Source organism: Danio rerio, chromosome 5 (assembly GCF_052040795.2).
Source record: "Danio rerio strain M-AB ecotype USA chromosome 5, GRCz13ab, whole genome shotgun sequence".
In the NCBI taxonomy this organism is placed as follows: domain Eukaryota; kingdom Metazoa; phylum Chordata; class Actinopteri; order Cypriniformes; family Danionidae; genus Danio; species Danio rerio.
This window is the reverse complement of record NC_141025.1, coordinates 70355632-70375909: the sequence shown is the minus strand read 5'-3', so window position 1 is coordinate 70375909 and position 20278 is coordinate 70355632. Positions and strand designations below refer to the sequence as shown.

The following is a 20278-nucleotide window of genomic DNA, read 5'->3' as shown; positions in this document are numbered from 1 at the left end:
TTATTTTTTATATGTAAAGATATTTGCAGATTGCTGTACATTTTGTGTGTATTAAGCAGTGTGTAAGCGAGGCGCACAACTAACGCGCTTTGCGCTGGACTTTAGACCGGCTTTGTTATGGTCAATTGAAAAATCTATTATAGTTTCTCAAAATAACAACGCGCCATATCACTCCTGCAAAATGCATTTGCTATTTAAACAGCATGGCGGAAAACATCAAAACGACTCTTGCGCCAAGCTGAAACTAGCAAACAACTATTGCGTCGCGCCACATTGTGCCGGGTGTATGATAGGGCCCTATATGACTCTACAGTGATGTTGTTATTTGTTTGTTTTTTGTACAGTGGATGTTTATTAAGAAATCAATATGATTGCCTATTATATATTGTGTATGTAGAATAGGTTTTGCCATGAATATAGCCAATGCTGCATAAATCAATCAATCAGTCAATAAATCCCTGCGTGTTTCTGTGTTCAGAGTTTGCCAAGCTCACTCAGACCATTTGGACGTCAGCTAGCAATGAGGCCATCAGCCCTTCTGACTTTAAAATGCAGATTCAGAAATACGCCCCTCGATTTGTTGGTTACAAGTAAGTCACATCGGCGGTATGAAACATTGCATCATATTTGGCTGATGTTCAATTCTTTAAAATCTATGTCCTTGCCATTCTCTTCTGTCCTGTAGTCAGCAGGACGCTCAGGAGTTCTTGCGCTTTCTACTGGATGGGCTCCATAATGAAGTAAACCGAGTGACGGTGAAATCCAGAGCACCCGTGGAGGATCTTGATCACCTCTCGTGAGTACACTAGATGCTTTCTTATTCTGAAGAAACACTTGGTTGTCGATGTATATAACATGTTGTGGCCTCATGAGCCAACAGGGAAAGACTGCAAGCCTACTTTTAGTTCGGTTTTATGACAGGATTGAAAAGGCAAAACTCATTGCATATTGTAAGCTGCAAATATGTGAGCAAGAGCTGTTATAAAGATGAATGAAAATGTCAAATTGCTGGTTCACTTCAAGCATTTTCCATTCGTTTCAACTGGAATAATGTACAAAAAATGTACAGTTTAACCATTATGAATCCATTATTAATGTAAAATAAGGCAAAATGTGGATACTGTTGAATTGATTGTTTAACTTATCTTCAAACCACTAACAGAGTTAACGTTTTCTACCATTTTGAATTTGAGATATCGCTAACAAGATGCTAAACTTAAAGCAGATTGAATGGTACATTTTTGTACCATAATATTGGGAAGTATCACAGTAACAGGATTGATAAATAATTGATTTACTATTGTTGTATTATGTAGGGATGCAACTACACATTTACTTAGGGGTGTCCGGGTTCAAGGTCTTGCAAAAGATGCAAAATTTAGTTCATTTTGTTCAAATAAATCTATATGTTAAATGTTATTTGTTTTGAGCATTAAGTTTATGTAATTATAGTGTTCCAAATGGCAATGTCGTCGACTAAATAATTGGGAATATAGCTTATTATATTTACAGTGCCTGGCACAGAATAATCAGTTTTAGCCATGGCCTCAGAAAATATTCAAAGCTAATCATGTATTCCTAAGCAGATTCAGGCCTCTGGGAATATATTAATACTGCTTCGCATCAGTGTTGTGCTTGAATATGATGCAGTGTGATGTGCTGATTGATCCAACAGATGAATCACCTGTGGTTAAACTGTTGCAATCCGACAGTAATAGCGAGCAGTCTGTCTGTGCTCTTAAATTAAATGCGCTTTATCTACAGGGAGGACGAGAAAGGCAAGCGAATGTGGAACAAGTACCTGGAGAGCGAGGACAGCAAAGTAGTCGGTGAGTTGACCTGCTAGATTAACAGTCTCTCTTTCCTTGATTGTGTATGCGTGCTTGTGTTTATCCTGCTCTGATTCAAATGTTCTAATATTTGTTTTTGTCCCTGCACAGATCTGTTCGTCGGTCAACTCAAAAGCTCACTGACGTGCAGCGAGTGTGGGTTCTGCTCAACTGTATTCGATCCGTTCTGGGATCTGTCTCTGCCTATAGCTAAGGTTAATATACTTTTAATTATCCATCATATTCCTTACGCCTTAACACAATATAAGTAATTATTATTACACAATACAATAATTGGGGCGGCACGGTGGCTCAGTGGTTAGCACTGTCGCCTCACAGCAAGAAGCTCGCTGGTTCGAGTCCCAGCTGGGCCAGTTGGCATTTTTGTGTGGAGTTTGCATGTTCTCTCCGTGTTCGTGTGGGTTTGCTCTATAGTTTAAAACCCAAACCATCATTTAGAACAGTAGCATTGTATAAACATAAGTGGTGCCTATGTTTAGTCACATGACAGCATATAGTGTTTCATCTGTTGTTTATTTGTCTTCCTCAGACTTCAGGAGAAGTAAGTTTGAATGATTGTCTTCGGCTTTTCACCAAGGAGGATGTACTTGATGGGAATGAGAGACCAGTAAGTCTAGATTTTGATCATTTAAAAGCACAGTTTGTAACATTTTGCCATTGAAATATTCAAAAACCACTTGAACAATGTTAAATATTTGACTGATTTGTGTACTTAAATTATTCCAAATAATGTTTCAGACAAATAAGAACATTTCTGAGAAATAAGATATTTTACTTAGAGAGATGACTGTTGAAGTCACACACCCTCGATTTTTCAGTTTTAAATGTTTATAAAATATTGAAATGGAAAAGATGCTTCAATAAAATATTTAAAATCACAATTAGTATTTTAACTTGTCATTTAATGATATTTTGTACTATATATATATATATATATATATATATATATATATATTTTTTTTTTTTTTTTTTTTTTTAAGCTATTGGTTGTGGTCATTTTCAGCAGTGTCTTCTGTAAATCATGGTAAAAACGTATGATATGATATATCCTAAACATCTCTTTGTTTTCATGCAGACATGCCACAGATGTAAAACCAGACGGAAATGCACGAAAAAGTTCACCATTCAGAAATTTCCCAAAATCCTGGTGCTTCGTATCCTTTTAAAACAAACCAGTAATCCAAAGAGTTGCCTTTTCAATTTTCAATAAATCTAACTAACCTCTATGTGCTGATGAATTAAATGTCACATAATTACATAGCCTAGCTCATTATTTTCTATTACTAAGCTTAAGTGTTTTTATAAATATCTGCTAGACTTGACATTTTATTTGATTAAATATTTATTTATTTATTTATTTATTTATTTACTAAAACTGTATCTTTTTATTTTTTCATATCCTTTATTGAAACTTTTTCAAATGTACACCATTTAAGGCAGTCTTTTCTTTGTTTAGCAAGGGATTGAAAGAGTAATGAGCACAGTATCTGTACAAATGCACTGTAAAAATGATGTTTCTCAAGTACACCATTAAGTTACATCAGTTTACAAGTCATTTTAACTTACATAAGCTGACTTAAAAGGTCAAGTTAAAAATTGAAACCTGAATAACTTTCTAAATTAAGTAAAAGTAAAGTAAAAACATAAGGTTGTCATGACTTTTCTATGAATTAATTTTACAGTTTTTTTTACAGTTTTTTTGCCCAGAATTGTATGATGTAAACATAAAATTGTCCGTTATAAAGTCAGAATTCTGAGATGTTAGCACAATTCTGAGATTAAAAAAGTCACAATTCTGAGTTAGGTCCGAATTCTGCTTTCATATCTCGCAATTTTGAGAAAATAAAGTCACAGTTGCAAGTTATAGTCGAAATTCTGACTTCATATCTCGGCATTTTAAGAAAAAAAGTCACAATAGCGAGTTGTAGTCGGAGTTCTGCCTTCATATCTTGCAATTTTGAGAAAATAAAGTCGCAATTGCAAGTTATAGTTGGAATTCTGACTTCATACTCGCCATTTTAAGAGAAAAAGTCACAATAACAAGTTGTAGTCGGAGTTCTGCCTTCTTATCGCAATTTTGAGAAAATAAAGTCAGAATTGCAAGTTATGGTGGAAATTCTGACTTTATATCTCGGCATTTTAAGAGAAAAAGTCACAATAGTGAGTTGTAGTCGGAGTTCTGCCTTCCTATCTTGCAATTTTGAGAAAAAAAAGTCGCATTTTCAAGTTCTAGACGAAATTCTGACATCATATCTCGCCATTTTAAGAGAAAAAGTCACAATAGCGAGTTGTAGTCGGAGTTCTGCCTTCATATCTTGCAATTTGAGAAAATAAAGTCGCAATTTCAAGTTATAGTCGGAATTCTGACTTCATACTCGCCATTTTAAGAGAAAAAGTCACAATAACAAGTTGTAGTTGGAGTTCTGCCTTCCTATCTCGCAATTTTGAGAAAATAAAATCACAATTGCAAATTATAGTCGAAATTCTGACTTTATATCTCGGCATTTTAAGAGAAAAAGTCACAATAGCGAGTTGTAGTCGGAGTTCTGCCTTCCTATCTTGCAATTTTGAGAAAACAAATTCGCAATTGCAAGTTATAGTCGGAATTCTGACTTTAAGGTAATTTTGAGAAAAAACGTCACAATAGCGAGTTATAGCCGGAATTCTGCTTTCATATCTTGTCATTTTAAGAGAAAAAGTCACAATAGCAAGTTATAGTCGGAATGCTGAGATAAAAAGTCTAAGCATGTGTTTCTTCAATTCTGAACACGTCTGTGCTTTTTTCAAAAAACTGACGCTATACTGAAGATTTAATCTAAAAATGCACATTTTAGAGACAAGTTAGAGTCCATATTGTGAGATAAACAGTTGCAATTGCAAGTTGTGACATTTAAAAATGCCAGTTGCAAGCTATACCAGCCTGATCTCATGAGGAAACATAAGTATTTTACGCTTTATCAGTTTAGTGGCTAATTTGTTCGAGTTCAGTCGTACGAAAATGTACGATTTTAACAAGAAGGAATGTTTTTAACCTAAAATGATTTTTCAAAAGTTATGGATTGCGCAAAATACTGGATATTTCAGTTTGCCCTTGACTCTGCATCTCTCTCAGATCTAAAGCGTTTCTCGGAGTGTCGGGTCAGAACCAGCAAACTCTCCACATTTGTAAACTTCCCTCTCAAAGAGCTGGACCTCAGGGAATTCGCCTCTGATAACAGCGGTAAGATCATTTACTACATCTGTATTCTGTGCTGTTATTTGCGCATTGCGTTTTTTGGTGTCTTTGTTTTTTACCGCAGCTAATTGACTTTAACTGTTGTCTGTTCTCTTCGTACAGTAAATGCCGTGTATAATCTGTATGCCGTGTCCAATCACACTGGTACATCATTGGGTGGTCATTATACAGCGTACTGCCGCAGTCCCTGTACAGGAGAATGGTACACATACAATGACTCCAGGTAAACATTCAGTCATTTCTCTTTGGCTTAGTCCTTTTATTACTCTGGGGTCACCACAGTTGAATGAACCGCCAACTTATCTAGCACATGTTTTACACAGCAGATACCCTTCCAGCTGCAACTCAGTACTGGAAAACATCCATACACTTATTCACACACATACACATCGGACAATTTAGTTCATTCAATTTTGTGGGTGAAACCAAAGCACCCGGAGGAAACCCATGCGAACACAAGGAGAACATGCAAACTCCACACAGAAATGCCAACTGACAAAGCCGGGACTCCAACCAGCGAACTTCTTGCTGTGAGGCGACTGTGCTAATCACTGAGCCACCATGTCACCCTATTTTAACTAATCATATTGAAAAGCCAGTAACCATTGACTTCCATAGTTGGAAATACTACTTCGGAAGTCAATGATTACAGGTTTTCAGCTGTTCTAATTCTAAAATAATGGAATATAAATATTTTAAGTATCGATTATAACATCTTTGCTAAATAAAATGTATTATATCACCTCATAATTTTAACAGTACTGTATATTTACAGTATTGTGGCATATAATTTTGCTTACAATTCGTGTTCAAAGATGCTGACGCAGTGTGAGTTTTTGCAGACGTCTCATTGTTGTGTGTATTTCAGGGTGAGCCCCATGTCGTCCAGCCAGGTGTGCAGCAGCGACGCTTACGTGCTCTTCTACGAGTGTGCGACCTCCTCGCGCATGTGATTCAACCCGAAACGGAAACAAACTCTTCTGCTGCTGTCGAACTCGATCTCAGTCAGGGTCTAAATGCTTGAAGGACCATGGGAATTTACAAACCAAGGCCAGACATGCATACTGGAACTGAACGACAGTCACGGCCTACGAAGCCTGGGACTAGAGTTTTAAGTCTAACCCAAATCGAGCTTCAGCGTAAGGGCTCCTCCATCAATCACTCCCCCTGAAAGAGGCTGCTGCTCTGGGGATGGATTTAACAAACGGAAGTGGACAAAGACGGACAGAGGAACATGAACTACTACCTCTCTGGAACGAGCAAGACATTGTGTGTGTATGTATGTGTGTGTGTACAGGTTTATGTGGTTTATGAGGACACAACATTGTTTAATGACAAGAGTATGACCTAGTACACTGTAAAAAGCAATTAGCTGACTTGACTTGAATAAAGTGAGTAAACTAGTTGCCTTGTAATTATTAAGTAAACAAAAAATGCATAATTATAAAAGCTAGGCTAAGTCATTGGGCTGGTAACCAATAAAGTTGGTTTACGGGGACATGACTTGTGTCCTTGTAATTCAGAACACTTAAAAAACATACTTAACAGTGTCTATTGACATTTAAGTTTAGGCTAGGGGTAGGATAAGGCGATATAATAAGCCACTTTTACAGTATAAATTACATTATACCTATGGAAAGTCCTCATAACCCATATTTACAAGTGTGCGTGTGTGTGTGTCTGTCAGTCTTCAGGCTGATACTGGACGACTCTATGCACTGTGTTACCGACTCAAAACCATCCCTATCCCTTATTTAATTTATTAACATGATGAGTTCAACGTTTTACTTCATTTCAAGCTAATTACGACTAATTTAAACGAGAGGTCATCTTGCTGAAGGACCATATAGGTCAACGGTGTGAATGACGCAAGGATTGTTTACTGTTTCGAACAGATGCGTGCGTCCGCTTTGCTCGATTTGCTGATTTTCAATGGAATATGCACATCGGAAGGGCTTGGTTTTACACTAATGCATGACTGTGCTCCTTCCTGAAACCCTCACCATTACAGAAAAGATTGTATGACTGCCCCCTGGTGGCCAGGAGAGGTAAAGACAGAAAAAAAAGATTGCCCTTTTTATAGACTTTCAATTATAGAAAATAATTGAATAATCTGCAAATCAATAATCGTAATCAATCTTAAAATGTTTTCTTGTTTTGGAAAGTCACAAAATTTTTTATAGGGGTGACCACACATCACATTTAGAGACCCGACTTAGTAATCAAAAATAATACATGTTTTGTCCTTAAAATCGATCGTAGTGTAGGAGTGTGTGTGAGAATACGAGAGTGTATGGGTGTTTCCCAATACTGGGTTGCACCTGGAAGGGCATCCGCTTTGTAAAACATATGCTGGAATAGTTGGTGGTTGGTTCCGCTGTGGCGACCCCTTATAAATCCTGGGCTAAGCCGAAGGAAAATGAATGAATGTCTTGTAACTACCTGTAATTAATCAATGGTAGCCAGTCATGTCATATACTTTCTAGAACAAAAAACCCATCCAATAACATTTACATATCAATCAATCACTGGTTTCAGTAATAGAGAGCGCACAAAAGGGATTTACTATAGTTATTGCAAGGTAAAAGCATGAATGGACATTGTAAAAAGCTTACTTAAAAAATTATTACACTCGTTGACTTCAAAGTAATTACAAATTAAATAATGCCTAATTAAATGTGCATTGTAATAAAAATTAAGTTGATTTAACGTAGTTGCAAAGTAAAATAACTTCCTGAAATGTATCATAGCCAAAAAAATTAAAAGTCAGTGTTTCAACCACAGAAAGCTGTCATTGAAAGATATTGTAAACTGTGTTACTTAAGTTCTTACTTAAGTTACATTTACTTCAGAAATTAAATTTGGTATCCAAAACTTGTTCGTTTGTGGTGAAAATAATATAGAGAGGAGCCGAGTATGAGCTCAATATTTCAAATTACGTATATAGTTTAATAATGTCTATTCCAGATTTAAGACAAAAAGACAATGGATTCATTGTTTCCAACCTAGCGACTTCGTCTATATATTTAGGGACTTTTCAGTCCCCCTAGCGACAAATTTTCAAAAAAGCGACTAGCGACAATCTTGCAACTTTTTTTCAACCCAGGCTCATTCTGAAAACATATTTCCGTGTACATTTCTGGAGACTGCGAAATACGTCCCGGGAGGTACGTATTCTTGCAGTTTTTGTTTTCGCGAATACACAAAAGGCTGCTGTGTGCGCTCTTTCGTATCTTAAATGTCTCTCGCGAGTGCCATTCGCACTCGCGCTGTTCTCTCGTAAACCCACCAGAGGCCACTATCGAGTGACCGTCTGTGTGACTGACTGAGTGAGTGATTGACTAGGCGACCAGCCAATCGACTGACCCACCCTCCTCCTTCCCTAAACCCAACCAATTTTACCGATTGACCCGTCCACCCGCTTCCCTTAACCCAACCAACAATTTACAAAAGCCACCCAGAAAAAGAAAAGCCCTTGTCTGATTTTTACCACGTTTTTCAAATTTTACCACATTCCCACCCTCTTATGATCTTTTTCACATAATTTTTTGAATTCTGTTTTTGTCTTACCTGACTTCTGGAACCGCTCTTCCCCAGAATCGAACCCGGTCATCGTCGTCAACTCCTCTCTACATCTCAAGTCCGCCTACGTACACGACAAGCTAACTGGACAAACTGGTTGCAGCGGTAGAGCCCTCCACATGGAGGTAACAAAGGAACGGCGTCACATTGCGCTGTAGCTTTCACTTACAAAATTAAATATTAATTAATTAATTAAATAATTTGCGGTCTCCAGAAAGGTCCACAGGACTAAATTTTCAGAATGAGCCTGGTTTGCTTTTTTTTGGTGTTACTGCTGATTGTTATAGAATCTCATGTGTCCGTACTGTAATCTTCCTACTCTTCTCAACGAGCCACGCGTGATCCCGTTAGTCCCCCCCCCTTCAGCTCAGAGCACTTACCGCGGCCCAGTCCTCACACAGCAGTCTCACACCTGCAGCCTGAGAGCAGATCATTCCTCTGCATACCGATGGGAAATGTTTTAGCACCGTGAGTGTGAGGTATTTCCCTGGTACAATCACACAGATTTTAGTGACACCAGTTACTGAACTGAGAAAACTGATCTACTATACACATTTACTGTATTCAAGCAATGCATTTAATTGGATTGACATGCATATATAAAGCGTAGTGCAAATAAAAATACCCCTTTATTAACCATAGGCAGTTAAACAAACAGAAACTGTTGGACGTTGTGATGTCAATAATGTGCAATTTGACATATGACATTATCTATTGACATTTAGCAACTTTTCAAGCAGAGCTTATCGCCTTTTCATTGAAAATAGTTGGCAACACTGTTTGGATTTTGGCTAATTGGCTATTTCTTGGGATTTTTTTCTGTTCACCAGTATAAAACTTTACCCAACCATGACAACATTTAGTAGTAGATGTGAAAACGGTCTATTAAAATCCATCTCCAATTATTTTTAGGCATTTCCGGTTTCCTCAAGGGATAATACAAGATATAAAAGAGGCCTTAATATGTTTTTCCACAGTCTGCCAGAGACTATAACACTCATGTTTAATTTGGAGATGAGTCAAACAAGAGGCCACCAGGAGGGTGTGTGTGTGTGTTGTGTGTGTGTGTTGTGTGTGTGTGTGTGTGTGTGTGTGTGTGTGTGTGTGTGTGTGTGTGTGTGTGTGTGTGTGTGTGTGTGTGCCTTTATGTATTATTTCTCTATTTATGAAGTGAATGTTGTGAACGTTGCTTATTGTCGCGCTTGAACTGGACGATGTTGTTTTTTTCTACAGAGAGATTTTAAACGAGTGGTGATTTTTTCTGTGTCTGAAATGTGACTGTAGTGTACTGCATATCAAGAGCTACTGGCTTTTCAAAAGAAGTAAATATGAATAAAAGCAAATGTCTACATGAGCACTTGTGAATTGTCTGCATTGCTACTTTGTGTGGAGTGATTGTGAAGTGTGGTGCTCCAGAAATGCCCTTTAAAAACACAATAGAGAATCTGACAGGCAGTAGTTCAATTGTGCTATAACTAGTGTGTACACTGTTAGACTTTGCCTATCATTGTTCATAAATATAGATAGATAGATAGATAGATAGATAGATAGATAGATAGATAGATAGATAGATGGATGGATGGATGGATGGATGGATGGATGGATGGATGGATGGATGGATGGATGGATGGATGGATGGATGGATGGATGGATGGATAGATAGATAGATAGATAGATAGATAGATAGATAGATAGATAGATAGATAGATAGATAGATAGATAGATAGATAGATAGATAGATAGATAGATAGATAGATAGACATGAATGTTTCATTCATTTTCCTTCGGCTTAGTCCCTTTATACATTGGGGGTCGTCACAGCGGAATGGGCCACCAACTTATACAGCATGTTTTACACAGCGGATGCCCTTCCAGCTGTAACCCAGTACTGGGAAATACCCATACTCTCTCACATTCACACACACACACACTAGTCCCAATTTAAATTATTGAATTCACCTATAGTGCATGTCTTTGGACTGTGGGGGAAACCGGAGCACCCAGGGGACACCCACACCAACACAGGATAAAACATGCAAACTCCAGACAGAAATGCCCACTGACCCAGCCGGGACTGAAACCAGCGACCTTCTTGCTGTGTGGCAAAAAACCTGAATATAAAACATTTGCTAATAAATCTACTATCCAGAAATCACTCCACTTTGGTGTATAGCATAGGGTTGGTTCAGAAATCCTAATGCTTTAGCATATCAAGACACTCCAAACTATTTAATGCTCTCAACTTTGTGGGAACAGTTTGGTGAATTTGACTGGCCTGCACAGAGTCCTGAACTCAATCCAAATAAACACATTTTGGCTGAATTAGAGAGGAGACCATTACACAGTCATTCTCATCCAACACCAGGGCCTGAACTCACAAATGACACTCTCCTAAACCTTGTTGAATATCTTTCCAGAGATGTTAAATCTGTTATAGCTGCAAAGAATAGACCTTAATTTTGGTGTGTCATTAAAGTTCATGTGATTATAAAGGCATAAGTCCCAAAAGGTTTTACAATATTTGTATGTAACTTGAAATATGCTTTAAAATGCTCTTGTACTCGTTTTACAGTCAGTTAGATTTTGGATCATTGGATTTTATTTTATTCATGTATTTATATTTAAAATTACATATGTAAGCCAGGCTAGCAAACTAAAGAATAAAAATCAAAGTACCTCAGAAATCCAGTGCTAGTTTCAGTTTCTTTGAAAATACTGGGGGAAATAGCTTAACTAAGTTGTTTTTATTTCACCACACGGACTGTGATAGATACATTATTTGATTCGATTACTATAATACATGTTCAAACAAAATTCACCGAGGACATCTGCTGGTTATAAAATGGGAATGCCGAATGAAAAAAACTCAAATAAATCTAAAGTTTTTGGCGTTCATTTTAGTGTGCACGCAATATTGTCGTTATTTGTGATTATCTTGCTTTGTGCGAATGACCTTTAAGCTAATATCTTGACACCACTTATATCTTCTGCCAGCTAATAATTTCTTATTTTCTTTTTTTTTTCAAAATATTTCATCCTTTCATGCTTTATTCATGGGCTCAGAACCCACAAAATGACCTTTTCAGTCTAATGATAAATTATGCAGCAATTTTTAGCGGCTATATTTAAACAATCGGATTGATTGGCTTGATTTGAATGACCATTTGAGCACTGGATGATTGAGAGTCAATGTAAAGCCAAGTACCTGCTAAATGAGCTCAATTCACAGAAACAGATACCAGTTTCAATACAGAGTCTTTCCACTGATTAAACTATTTGACACAACTATTATCTGCTTTTTCACTTGAAAAAAAACCCCGACTATTTATGCTCAAAGTGTAAATCTGAATTTTTGAATACAAGAACGGGAATAAAACATCACTGCATTGAAGAGAAAATACAATAACAAAAGCTATAGCAAACAGAGAGAAAAACATCTTTACAAAGCCTTAATTATTAAGAAAGGTGTTAATGGAAGGGTATTTCGCTGCGTAGAGGGAACGCATGGTTCCTTGGAGCTACTTAACTGTTTGTATTGTGAAGTTGAGAAACCCTGCATTTTAAACTCAGCCTATGGACTTCCTTATTGTCCAGATAACTGAATGTATGGAAAATGTACTGGTATGCTGTCTGAATCTGAATAAGATTTGACGTTTTGGATACCATCATTATGAAGTTTCATTCCTCAATTATCTGCAAGTCGTTAAATCAACGCAAAATATATTTCAACGCATTCATGCTGGATAAGTTGGCGGTTCATTTTGCTGTGGCGACCCCTGATTAATAAAGTGACTAAGCCGAAAAAAAATGAATAAAATAATAATAACAATAATAATATAAAAAATGTTTTGTAAGGAAGTAATTAAATAAATGAAATCACGAAAGAAATTCTGCAAATGAGGTAATGATAACGAATATGTACATTTGTGAATATAATATTTACTCATTAAAATAAATAAATTGCCTATATAGTCTCTGTTATGTTTGTTGTGAGAAAAAAAGTAACAAAATATATCACACATAGAAAAGTCAATGTTAAACTTACACTTTGATGTAAAAAACAAACAAACAAAACAGATCAATCAGACCAAAACACTTTAATAAAATTAATGACACATTTGATTAAAAAAATACATATATATTACATAAATAAATATATATTACATATATATTATTCAGAGAAGTATAAATGGTAAATGCAGAGATGACATAGGCCAACTTGTCAGTGAAGCCCCTCCCACATCCGTTTATAGTGTTTAAGAGCTGAGGAATATTCTCATGTTCCTCAAAGAACACAGTCAGTGTGGGTTCTCTGTCCTCCCACAGCTGAACAAGAACCAAACAGGAGGAACTACTGCAGGAAAAACAACTGACACTAAAGATGGAGATTAAGGAAGAAACATACAGAATTAAAGTTGGGGCTACAAAGAAACAAACAGGTTTGTAATTTTTTTCTTATTGTGGTTAACACTGATTAGAAATTACGATCAAAACTGGCCTAAAAAACTAGATAATTGTTATTTGCAACCATTATCGTAGCTAGACTGTAAATAAATATCTGTAATTTTACGATTTATTTCTGGCTGCTGGGGTGCTGAAAAAAAACATAAAATAATGGGCGTTAATTTACAGAAATGTACTGTAAGATAACAGAGGTTGAATGACACAGATTTACCAGAAATGTAAACTTAAGGAAATTTCTGTAATTTAATGTCCGTTATTTTAGAATAAATTTCTGTAATTTAGCGGCCGTTATTTTACATTTTTTTCCCGGCACCCCAGCTGCCAGAAATAAACCATAAAATTACAGATTTATTTCTACAGAAACTTTTAGACTAAAAAAAATACTTTTACACTGTATCATAGGCTACTCTATGCAGTTTCAAAATCAGGCAGGCAATGGTCAAACAGGTACAAACTGGAGAATGAGAGTAAACCAAAGAACGTTGTCAAAATAACAGGGAAATGGTCAGGACGGGCAGCATAACAGCATAAACAATTAAACAAACAAAGGTCCTAAAACACAAGAAGGCAACACAAGGAAACCACTTTGTAATGCTAACAGTGAACAAGATTCAGCAAAGTTTGTGTGAAAGTGTGGTGTATATATAATCCAGTATATAATCTTATATATTCAGTAATCAATGAAGATGAGTTTAAGCTGTGTGTGTGTATGTGCGTGTGTGTGTGTGTAAAGCTGGAGTGACACTGCACTTTTCTCCTCATCTTACATTCATATGCACACGACTGCATCAGATCAGAAACACAAGCTCGACAAGTTTTGCAGTTCGCTGCATTGCAAAGTTCTAGCTTGGTAAACTCTGACCTGTACAGTAGATGAGAGAGCTGAACTTGTTGCAATTTAAGAAAACACATGCAATTACAAAAAACATCAGCAAATTTAGACAAGATATTCATCCGTTTGACAGCACATGTGCTGCAAATCCTCACAACGCAAACACATAAAAAAATAATAATAAAAAAAACACGTTAATAAAACGATATTTTCCCACAACGCAAACACATAAAAAAATTAAAATAAAAAAACACGTTAATAAAACGATATTCTCCCACAACGCAAACACATAAAAAAATAATAATAAAAAAAACACGTTAATAAAACGATATTTTCCCACAACGCAAACACATAAAAAAATTAAAATAAAAAAACACGTTAATAAAACGATATTCTCCCACAACGCAAACACATAAAAAAATAAAAATAAAAAAACATGTTAATAAAACGATATTTTCCCACAACGCAAACACATAAAAAAATAAAAATAAAAAAACACGTTAATAAAACGATATTCTCCCACAACGCAAACACATAAAAAAATAAAAATAAAAAAACATGTTAATAAAACGATATTCTCCCACAACGCAAACACATAAAAAAATAAAAATAAAAAAACACGTTAATAAAACGATATTTTCCCACAACGCAAACACATAAAAAATTAAAATAAAAAAACACGTTAATAAAACGATATTCTCCCACAACGCAAACACATAAAAAAATAAAAATAAAAAAACATGTTAATAAAACGATATTTTCCCACAACGCAAACACATAAAAAAATAAAAATAAAAAAACACGTTAATAAAATGATATTTTCCCACAACGCAAACACATAAAAAATTAAAATAAAAAAACACGTTAATAAAACGATATTCTCCCACAACGCAAACACATAAAAAAATAAAAATAAAAAAACACGTTAATAAAACGATATTTTCCCACAACGCAAACACATAAAAAATTAAAATAAAAAAACACGTTAATAAAACGATATTCTCCCATAACGCAAACACATAAAAAAATAAAAATAAAAAAACACGTTAATAAAATGATATTTTCCCACAACGCAAACACATAAAAAATTAAAATAAAAAAACACGTTAATAAAACGATATTCTCCCATAACGCAAACACATAAAAAAATAAAAATAAAAAAACACGTTAATAAAATGATATTTTCCCACAACGCAAACACATAAAAAATTAAAATAAAAAAACACGTTAATAAAACAATATTTTCCCACAATGCAAACACATAAAAAAATAAAAATAAAAAAACACGTTAATAAAACGATATTTTCCCACAACGCAAACACATAAAAAATTAAAATAAAAAAACACGTTAATAAAACAATATTTTCCCACAATGCAAACACATAAAAAAATAAAAATAAAAAAAACACATTAATAAAACAATATTTTCCCACAACGCAAACACATAAAAAATAATTAAAAAAAAACACGTTAATAAAACGATATTTTCCCACAACGCAAACACATAAAAAATAAAAATAAAAAAAGACGTTAATAAAACGATATTTTCCCACAACGCAAACACATAAAAAAATAATAATAAAAAAACACGTTAATAAAACGATATTTTCCCACAATGCAAAAAAAATGGAACACAACAGAAATGTTTCAAGGGGACTCAAAAATGTGACAGAAGTCACTGTGCAGCGACTATTGCTCAGTGAAGTTGTTGGTGATCTTTGAAAGTTGAGTTTTTTGTTTGTTTATTTTACCATCCTGATTGCCTTGTCTTTAGTATTTATTAGTCTAACGACAACCGAAATAGTCAGGTCCGTTATGTTTTAGGGTCCTCTTGAAACATTTCCATTGTGTTGCGAGCTATTTGAAACTGAATTTTGCATGCTCAAACTCTAGACCGTGGCATTAGTGTCTGGATGACTGTCAGCTGTGGCATGAATGATTGGAGCAATGAATTCTGGGATTTGTAGCTCAATTTAGTGGCAGAATTGTAGTTCTCCAGCGATCTCCAACTGTTAGATGAAAAACAATGAGTAAAAAATACATATAGATAATTGTTGATTTGGTCAAAACATTTGTAATTGCTAGTCTTTATTATATGTCGTGTAATTTGTATCCTTGTATCCTGTTGATTTTTAGGTCCAGTGAAAGTGAACGAAGTCAGACGTAATCATTTCAAAAATCCTCGCAACATCACTAAAGAAAATAAAAATGCAGACGCTTCACAGACGGTTCACAGACAAGGTCAAAAACCTGGAGTCAATGGACATTACACCTGTTCTGCCTGTGGAAAGATCTACAAACATAAATCAGGTTTTTACAGACACAAGCGATTTCACACTGGAAAAGGATTGTTTACGTGCACGCAGTGTGGAAAGGATTTTCCCGAGAAAGGAAAGCTGGACATACACATGAGGATTCACACCGGAGAAAGACCGTTAACGTGCGCTCAGTGTGGACAGAGTTTCATACACAAACCAGATCTTACCAGACACATGAGGATCCACACCGGCGAGAGGCCTTATACATGCACCCAGTGTGGAAAGAGTTTCATTGATCCGTCATGCTTGAAAGCGCACTCGAATAAGCACATCGAAGAGAAACCGTTTACATGCGCTCAGTGTGGAAAGGGCTTCTTATATCAATTCATCCTCAATAATCATCTGCTCTCGCACTCTGGAGTAAAGCCGTTCAGCTGCCATCAGTGCGATAAAACATTTGTGCTAGAAAAACGCTTAAAGGAGCACCTTCAAGTTCACGCTGCCGTCAAGCCTCACGTTTGCTTCTGTGGGAAAAGTTTCACAATAATGAACAGGTTACAGGATCATCAGAGGATTCACACCGGAGAGGGACCGTACAAGTGTTCACACTGTGGAAAGAGCTTCATTTACTTTAAATCCTTGAAAACTCATGAGAGAAATCACACTGGGAAAAAGCCATAACAGTGTCGGAACTGCGTGTGGAAAGAGTTTCTATTATTCAGATTCAGTGGAGAAAGTTCATACACTCTCAGAAAAAAAGGTACTGATTTTAAAATATTACTTCTAACTTTCAAGGCACTTCATAATCTCGCTCCTCAATATCTCACTGAACTTCTCCATATCTACACCCCTTCTCGTACCCTTAGGTCAGCTAACAACTTCACTCTGGCACCACCTCGCACTCGACTGAGCAAAATGGGAGACAGATCTTTTAGCTCTATGGCTCCTAGGCTATGGAACTCACTTCCAGTAGATCTTAGGAGCAGTGATAGTCTTCACAATTTTAAATCACGTCTAAAGACCCATCTTTTTAAGCAGGCTTTTACTTAACAATTTTTTTTATCATGTTTTTATTATGTTCTTTTATATTCGCTATTGCGTTTTAACTTGTTTGGTCAATGATTGTTTTTAGTAATGTTTAAGTTGTTTAGCATGTCTGCTGATGCTTACTGTAAGGCGACCTTGGGTGTCCAGAAAGGCACCATTTATAAATAAAATGAATTATTATTATTATTATTACTCGGTGGTACAAATAATGTTCCTTAAGGAACAGTTTTGTAGCTTTGTAAAAGTTTTACCTATTATGGTACAGAAAAGTCCTCTTATGATGCTGTTCTGTACCTTTTAAGGTATAATGGAAAGAAAGGTAAATAATTGTTCTCATGAAAAGGTACAAAAGTGTTGAACAACTCCTTCATTAATATATATATGAGAATAAATATGACTGGACAGGCACAGTGATGTATGAATGATTTCCATATTAAAACATGAATCATCATTAATCATTAATTATCATTAATAAGCATTTGATATGGAACAAAATCAATGCCAAAAGTATTGAATTAAAAGCTTGTTAAACAGCACAAACTTTAAAAAATAATACACCGAATTAACAACAAGTTAACAAGTTCCTGCATTTTAATGACTTGAATTCCAGGTTTTGTATTTTTAGGTCCTAAAATGTACCATGTCTGTTTATTTAAGGTGTGAATATTTCAACTAAAAATATTTCAAACACGTTTTCATACTCAAAAATTTAATAATTCATATTCAATTTCCAGATTTCACTAAATATTCAATACTCTTACCCTCATATGAATACGATGTATAATATTCAAAGGGCAATTTTCAGTTACAAATTCGAGCTTTTTTCAAATTCAGAATTCAACAAGCTTTTTAATTCAATACTTTTGGCATTGATTTTGTTACATATTATGATTAAAGAAACTCATAAACACTAATTATCAAGTTCTATAATGCAAAACAACTGGTAAAACTAAACTCTAGGTATTGTAAACTAAACATTTAAGGCATTTTTAATAAACGTTTGGTAAACATTTTCTGATAAAGACATTCATCAGCAAATCACTTACAAAAGCTAACACATACTCTAATCTTTATATAAATCATATAAATAAATACATAATTAGGCAATTTATTAGGAAATTAAATTTTTGTATTATTATTTTATTATTATTAAGTGGAATATTGTTTATTCATTTATCTACTTTTACAATTTGATACATGCAAACCACTGCAAAAATGTTTTAGTTGGCTAACGATGGTTTTTGGAAACGCACCCCAGGCTGATAATAAAGAATGTGGATTCTGAAGGTTTTCTTTCATATTACAAGATGTACTATATATGGAATTACTAAAGATTGTTCTGTTTTGCACGATTTAATTAATATTATCATTATATTAGCCAAATATTTTGTTCTTAAAAGCAGATACTTTAAAACACCTCCACTACTAAATGTTAATTCTTTTGTATCATATAACTTGCCATAGCCGATATCTGTTTTGTATTGATTTCTTTTTTTAAGTTTTTTTCTCTCTCTTAATTTTATTTCAATTTTGATTTTTGTAATTTTTACACTTTTGTATATTATTTTGTTTTGAGCCTTCCATACGATTCATGATATGTAAAGTTGAACGCCATTTTGCTGTATTTGAATTTTGTATTTCCAATTAAAAAAATTAAAAAGAGATGTTTGGTTAAAATTGTGTTTATAGTGATGTCTTACTAAATCATTGCCTTGTGAAATGTCATATGCTGACTCCACATTTTTTTAAATATGCAGAAATAAATAAAAAAACAATTGTATTATATGACTCAATTATTAAATAAATGTAAAGAATGTGTTTCAACATAAACGCACACAAATGAGGGCAAAATTGTTAGCCTTCCCATAATTTTTTTTATTCTCATTTATTCATTCATTCATACATTTATTTTCTTTTTGGTTTAACCTTTATTAATCATGGGTCACTACAGGGGAATGAACCGCCAACTTATTCAGCATATGTTTTACACAGCGGATGCCCTTTCAGCTGCAACACATCACTGGGAAACACCCATACACACTCATTCACACACATACACTACAGCCAATTTAGGTTATTCAATTCACCTATAGCGGTGACGCGGTGACACAGTTGGTAGTGCTGTCGCCTCACAGCAAGAAGGTCGCTGGTTCAAGTTTCTATGTGGAGTTTGCATGTTCTCCCAGTGTTTGTGTGGGTTTCCTCCGGGTGCTCCGGTTTCCCCCAAAATTCCAAAGACATGCAGTACCGGTGAACTGAGTAAGTTAAATTGTCCGTGTATGAGTGTAAATGAATGTGAATAGATGTTTCCCAAGCATGGGTTATGGCTGGAAGGACATCTGCAGTATAGCAACATGCTGGATAAGTTGACGGTTCATTCCACTGTGGCTACCCCAGATTAATAAAGGGACTGAGCCAAAAAGAAAATGAATGAATGATTTCACCTAGCGCATGTCTTTAGACTGTGGGGAAAACCGAAGCACCCAGAGGAAACCAGCGCCAGCATGGAAAGAACATGCAAACTCCACACAGAATGCCATCTGACCCAGCCGAAGTTCAAACCAGCGACCTTCTTGCTGTGAGGCGACAGCAATACCCGCTGTGCCACCACACTTCCCAAATTTTTTTTTTTTCAAACCTATTTCCTAAGCTATGCGAGGAAATTTTTCCAGTAATTTCACTATTACATATTTTCTTTTGTAGAAGGTCTCACTTCTTTTAGGTTTAGTTTGTCTGAAATAAAATATATATTTTTTAAAGGTCAATATTGGTATTCCCCTTAAGAAATATATTTCAGTTGGCTAAAAAATTATCTAATAGCTAGTTAACCCAATGAACCTAGTTAAGCCTTTAAATGTCACTTTAAGCTGTATAGAAGAGTCTTAAATTTTTTTAGGTAAAATATTATTCACTGTCATCATGGCAAAGATAAAATAAATCAGGTATTAGAAATGAGTTATCAAAACTATTATGTTTAGAAATGTGTTGAAAAAATCTTCTGTCCGTTAAA

At 35.1% G+C, this 20278-nt stretch overlaps 2 protein-coding genes across 4 annotated transcripts in view; both read left to right on the top strand.

Annotated features, from left to right (window-relative positions):
* usp2b (ubiquitin specific peptidase 2b) overlaps nucleotides 1-10021 on the top strand; it is a 94089-nt gene extending 84068 nt beyond the window's left edge. For all 3 annotated transcript variants that reach the window (XM_087254589.1, XM_087254590.1, XM_087254591.1), the window contains 9 exons: nucleotides 479-590; nucleotides 686-796; nucleotides 1765-1829; nucleotides 1941-2044; nucleotides 2380-2457; nucleotides 2926-3004; nucleotides 4963-5070; nucleotides 5188-5308; nucleotides 5954-10021. In XM_087254589.1, coding sequence (XP_087110715.1) covers nucleotides 479-590; nucleotides 686-796; nucleotides 1765-1829; nucleotides 1941-2044; nucleotides 2380-2457; nucleotides 2926-3004; nucleotides 4963-5070; nucleotides 5188-5308; nucleotides 5954-6038 — 863 coding nt within the window. In that variant the 3' untranslated portion in view covers nucleotides 6039-10021. The remainder of the gene's footprint in view (nucleotides 1-478; nucleotides 591-685; nucleotides 797-1764; nucleotides 1830-1940; nucleotides 2045-2379; nucleotides 2458-2925; nucleotides 3005-4962; nucleotides 5071-5187; nucleotides 5309-5953) is intronic.
* A 2933-nt stretch (nucleotides 10022-12954) lies between these two features.
* Nucleotides 12955-18945, top strand: LOC100538142 (uncharacterized). The gene is made up of 2 exons (XM_087254628.1): nucleotides 12955-13106; nucleotides 16100-18945. Exons 1-2 carry the CDS (start codon nucleotides 13049-13051, stop codon nucleotides 16900-16902), a joined length of 861 nt encoding a protein of 286 aa, XP_087110754.1. The 5' UTR covers nucleotides 12955-13048; the 3' UTR covers nucleotides 16903-18945.
* Nucleotides 18946-20278: the final 1333 nt, after the last annotated feature.